Raw genomic sequence first — 6,022 nt, 5'->3', positions numbered from 1 at the left:
TGCTGATAGCCTAGTAGCTCATTAGCATACCGTATGCTAATGAGCTCCTGCAGCTCTTTTTCTACTTAATGACCCTTGTTTATACGTATATTTTTATAGTAATCCTCTTTTAAGGTATTGTTTTATGCCAGTAAAGGCTAACTGACTGACTGACTACTAAAACGTTACTTTTTCTATGTTACCAAGGAACTCTCTGATGATTACACATTCCTTCCTATTGACTTACAATCAGCCTTATTTTCCAAAGTACTTACCCCCAAATAGCCCTTACTGCAGAAATCCGTACAGATGGGGGCTGGGTTTCATGAAGACCACTAACTGTGGCTTGCAGAAACTGCTGGATGAGCTCTGGAGACATTGCAACTGTAAAGCGACTGGCAGCCCAAAGAGCACGACCAAGCAGAAAAGGCGACACTGGGGGAGGGGGGGGGAATGAGTTACTATTACTGCAATTCCTTTCTGAGAATTACTATTATACTATATGGTCCAATATAAAATTGAAAGGAGTTGTTTACAATTATACAGAGAACATGTAAAATGCTTCGCTATTTAGGCATGTGAATTTGTATACTGCCCCCTTGAAACCATCCACAACAGGAAAAAGACTAATTATGGATTGCACTTTGAAAGTCTCTTCCCTCTGGGCAGGGAGAGGGAAAGGAACAATAAAACAGCTTGGTAGCTCGTATTCTTCTACAGCTTTTATACAGCCTTCTTTGTCTCCCGGCTGGCTCAGAAGGGAGGGAAGGTATAATGCTTCAAGAAGTGGCAATAGCTTCTATTTGGAGGAAGGACACAAGAAGTTGCATGTTGCAGGAAAATTGGGGGACGAAGGAATGAAGGACAGATGCAAGCCATTGCCTCTCCCAATCTGAAAGTACTGACTGCCATAACTCTTAGAGTTTAAGCAAAATATAAAAACCCTTTATTTTGTCCCACCATTCTTTCTTTTGGGGAGTAATTCTTTGCTGCCACGCCTTTGCAAAAACCAGTCTAGCAGCAGTTATCATTTACTAGGCAGCAATTTGCTTGCTGCACGGATGAAAATGCACATAACTGAGGAGAAAAAACTCTGAAGTTCATGGAATCAATGTTCAGACTATTTTTTTACAAAACAGTTACTATCTTATCATGCTACATCTAATAGAATAAAAGCAAATACCTTCCATCTTTAACCAAAACCCTTTCTAAATGTATAAGTTCTTTGAGTAACCTACCCTGCTGTAAGAGAGATACCAAGAAGATTTTAATTTGTAAATGCTGCAGGATTGTGATCTGAATACATGAAGCTTCCTTATGCTGAATCAAGCCATTGGTCCATCAAGATAGTATTATCTACCCAGACCGGCAGCAACTCTCTAGTCTTTCATGTCACCTACTACCTGACTATTGAGCTGGAGACACCAGGGATTGAACATGGGACTTTCTGCACACAAAACAGATTCTCTAACACTGATCCATGGTTTACTACAATTTTCAGCCTCTTCAAAGGCTATTACTTTATCTTTCCTTAAAGTGTTCATATCTAACCAACCAGCTTTCTTCCCAGGGATTTACATTTATTACAATTCTTGAATTTAATGGCAATTTGGACCTCAGCTCCCTTACTACTGGACCCAGAGGTGATGTGGGTGTTAAATGTTTACTACATATTTTTCCCCATACATTTCAGAAAATTTCCAACCACAGTATTGCCATAGGTATAATAAAGATTCCTATAACCCGCCCCCCCTCAAGCTCATGAATTTCTGTGGTTTATTTTCTTGACACTGATCAGTAAAGCAGGAAATTAGGTACCTGACAGGTTGAGGTCTGCAAGAACAACATTTGTTAGGAATCCATGCATGTCGAAGTGTACTCTCCCATTCTTCACACTATCTGTGATAAGAGATTTGACTGAACCTAAAGCCAGCATGCAAGCTTCATGTATCTTCCACCTGCAATAAATCACCAAAAAGTTTGGTTTCAAAATGTACCTATTTCATTCACTTCCAGTTGTGCCACTCACCACCGTTAACACAAAAGACAAATGAACAAACTCCGAGTCCAATGGCACCTTTAAGACCACCTAAGGTTTATTCAAGTTATGAGCTTTCATGCGCACACGTCTTCAGATGGGTATTGTATTCTTCAAATTAAAGCAGGAGAGAGAACTTGTGAAAAGCACTACTTCTGGCATCTTACCTCTTACAAACTTTGGTTATTAAAATGTTTGTTTGAGATGACATTCAGTAGAGATACAGTTTGCCACAAGCAGTGGCTTTCCAAACCCTGGTCTTCAATTTCCCATGTCAGCAGGGTCATTTTTCCATAGGGCTGTCACTGGGGAGGATAGGGCAGGGTAAGCAGCAAGTTCCTGACCTCCCCCCACTACACTCTCTCTAGAAGCATCATTATGTGGAAATGTCCTTTTCAAATAACTCATCTGAAAATTAAAGTTTGACAGGACAGCTTCGATCACAGTCCTATGCATACTGAACTGGAAGTAAGCTTCAATCACAGTTTAAACATGTATAGGACTGAATAATACTATGCAACATTTTGTTGTGGGCCAAGTTATCATGATTTCCAATAGTAAAGTGGTAGAATAGACGTGTTTTAAATAAAATTAATACATTTCTGAATTTCTCCTTCCCCTGCAATTCTTTGAGCCCCCACTCTTACGCCTAAAGCTAATACTTACGATATTACAGAACTCATTTATAATCTGTTGAAATAGACAACATGCTGACTTAACTGAAACTTACATGTTCTGTATGTTACAATACTTGGTATTTCACCATTGGCTATTTAGATATTTTATGCATGTTTTAAATAGAGCTGGCATTTGGCAAGTAAAGGGGGAAAAACCTCAGTCAGAGGACCAGCCGAATATTGGCAGATATGTAAAGCATTAATTTATAACAAAAGAAAGAATTTTACTATTAGAGGAAATTGTCCTATAGATAACTTCATTATTTAGTCCCTCCCAGACTCTTTAACTACCATACCATCTTACATAAAGGCTCTTCTCCACAGCACATGCACACATGCTGAATACTGCACTTTCAATCCACTTCCAATGCACTCTACCGATGGTTTGCAAGTGCATTCTGCCATTTCACATAGTAAAATCCAGTTGCAAAGTGCATTGAAAGTGCATTATTCAGTGTTTACGAAAACATGGATTTAATGGCAGTCTTGACTCCTGGACACTCGTGGCCTATGCCACTGTGATGACTGCTACCTCCTACAGCTTGTGTTCCGGTTGAAAGACACATGATTATATTTACACCATGCAGAGTAAAATTTAGGCTCCATGGCTTAACTGATAGGAAAGGAGACAGAAGTTCTCAGGAGAGACAGGCAGGGCATTGTGTGTGTTTCTAAATGAAATTGTTCTTTGACCCTGATCCAAACAATGTTAGAGTCTCACTTCTGCAATGTGCTATGATGCAATAAACATGAAAACAAGGCAATTTCTAGCTTCATGTAATATCTGACAACATTTGACTCATCAAATGATCAATGTTTATTTTAAAAAAGTACTCTGTCCTGTCTTACATGTACCATGTATTTTAGCAACAGGTTAAGATGAAACATTGGATTAGGATCCCAGTTTGTCAGCAAGAAAGCCCAATTGCTTAATATCCCAAACTCAGGAATGATCACACACTATGTTTAGTATTAAGACTTCATAAAACCAGACATCTTCAATCCTGGCATTTGCAGAGAGGAACTGCACAAACCCAAAGGTTCCAGGATCATTCACATCACAAAGTATGCTTTTTGTGACATCTGAATACAATCTATTATGGGACCCTTTAATATAACGCATATTATCAAGGGCTTGTTCATCTACCTAATCTGCTTTATCACCACCTACCAAAAATGCTCTTCTCTGGCTCACGAAGGACAAGGACGCTAGGCTCTACAGCACAGAAAATGGTAATAGAAATCAGAAGGTCATTTTAATTTCTGATGTGATCTCACAGTCGCTATACTTAAGCAAAAGATATTCAAGAAACAGACATTTATTACAGACTGCAGAATAGGATTTTTATGAGGTTTCCATTAATTAGATCTCCTAGAGCATTTGCAGTAAAGGGTGCAGTCACTACAGGAATAATTCTACATGCCATTTCTAACCTGACAGATCAGCAATGGAAAGAAACTGATTGTGTTAGATGTGCTGAGATATTATTCACTGTACATGTTGTTGTGTTTTTTGAAGTAAATGTCTTACCAATGCTCAGTGCCACTGTTCTTAGCTTGTTCAGCTTCCTGCAAGTGTTTTGTAGCTGCTGCAGCCAAAGCTGTTGCACTCTCACTCTGAAAATCAGCTGCCACAGCCTAGGTAGAAGTATGACAATAGCTGGCATTATCAGACAAGACAAAAAACCCCTTCACATAATCCTATTTTAAAAATAATTCAGATTAGAAGTTATATAACATCCAACTCCAGAGAACAGAGAATCTGGCCAGAAATCAGAAGAGAAGAGCCTTCACTCTTCTATTTGCATTTCAGATTAGGGTTACTTAGGCATTACAGGGCACATGTGGCTGCAGCTGACCCACATCTTTCCAGTAATGTCTAGTAAAACAAATGTATAACATGACATTCAGAATCTCCCCACCCCAATTTAGTGGTTGTTGCTTGCAAGGGAGCAGTAAAATGCTGAGCACAACATGACACATCATGAATTGCTTTTAATAGATGTAACCAGACAGATATGTTTTGCAACAGCCACATCCCCCCGTGTCTAGTTAAAGAGTAGGCCTCAGCATGTGAACATACTTCCAGAAAATCATACCTTGAATAAAAATTCATGGTTTCCAAACATCTTTGGATAAGATGAAATTTCAGCAGATGTCTCAGTACCCCACCTCCAGGGCCATCCCAAGGGTTTTAGGCACCCTACACCAGCCAGGTGCCTCCCACCATGGCCTGGGTGTGTCTGGACTCCAAGCCACTGTGCCTAGACCCAGGTAGGAAAAAGCAGCCATTGCCAGTCTCTACCCTAGGAACCAGGGTGGGAAGTCTGACAGTGGCAGAGTTGATACCTATCTGCTTCTCTATTCTTCACCCCTCCTTCATGGGGGACAGCACTGGGGCCAGAGGCGCTGCTCAGGGTTGTCAACTTGCCATCCCACACCCCTCTGGCAAGCTAGGCAATCACCTATATCTGCCTACTGGGTGGGCTGGGCCTGCCAACTTCTCCTCCCCATGCCTTTATGCCCCTGACTGGGGATACTCGAACATATGCTGGTTGGTTTCACTTAAATCCTGATTTGCCAGTCATGAATAGGGAGCTGATATTTTGATGACTGTTCAACTGTTTGTTGACCTGTTAATGGCCATTCAGCAAGCTGCTTCCTTGCATTCCTTCCTAACCTTGCGGTAGAAAACAACTGGATTTTTGAATATGCACATGCTCAAGCAGTTCAGTTGAGTTCTACTACCTCCCCCATTCCTTCGTGTGTAACTGCTTACTCTGCAGGCAACTGGTTAAACAGACAAATCAGCCCCACGTCACATAAATTGATCATAAATTTTGTGTTTTAATAAAATCCTACCCTTCAATGTTTGTCTGAGTACTTCCTAGTGATGCTAATTGCCCCTGATTGGGTTGAATCAGTAACAGCTTTGCAAAAACTTGATGCAAACCTGTTCAGCAAGCATTTGCAGCTGTCCAGCATGAACTGAAGAGGCTGTGTGGTCAGCTCATATCTCAGTTATACCTTTGAACGTGGTAAATTTGACTATTGCACATCTTCGTGGTAAAATCTGCAGCACCACTACCCTGAAACCATTCCTTTAAGAACCTCCAAAGTACTCATATCCCTCAGCAACCCAACAAGCCTCAAGGCTCAGCCTTAAGACTTACAATTTTCTTATGGAAAGTGAAGATTTGTATACTTCTAATTTCCATAAACTTGCCAAACAGTACAATTTTATATGACAACAATTAATTAATGTATGGCATTCTGTGTAGAATAGCCAGGAAATCCTAATATTGTCTGGCAGCCAGCAAGTTCTAGC

The 6,022-nt window shown here is 40.4% G+C and overlaps 1 protein-coding gene across 1 annotated transcript in view; it reads right to left on the bottom strand.

Annotated features, from left to right (window-relative positions):
• Nucleotides 1–6,022, bottom strand: part of IPO9 (importin 9) — a 58,697-nt gene that overhangs the window by 19,077 nt on the left and 33,598 nt on the right. Inside the window, exons 12-14 of the mRNA XM_015408196.1 lie at nt 4,226–4,332; nt 1,798–1,937; nt 255–414 (exon numbers count right to left, since the gene is read on the bottom strand). Of these exons, the coding sequence (XP_015263682.1) occupies nt 255–414; nt 1,798–1,937; nt 4,226–4,332 (407 nt within the window). The remainder of the gene's footprint in view (nt 1–254; nt 415–1,797; nt 1,938–4,225; nt 4,333–6,022) is intronic.

Source organism: Gekko japonicus, unplaced genomic scaffold (assembly GCF_001447785.1).
Source record: "Gekko japonicus isolate JY-2015 unplaced genomic scaffold, Gekko_japonicus_V1.1 scaffold211, whole genome shotgun sequence".
Lineage (NCBI taxonomy): Eukaryota > Metazoa > Chordata > Lepidosauria > Squamata > Gekkonidae > Gekko > Gekko japonicus.
The sequence above is the reverse complement of the archived record's forward strand: the minus strand, read 5'-3'. Positions and strand labels throughout refer to the sequence as shown.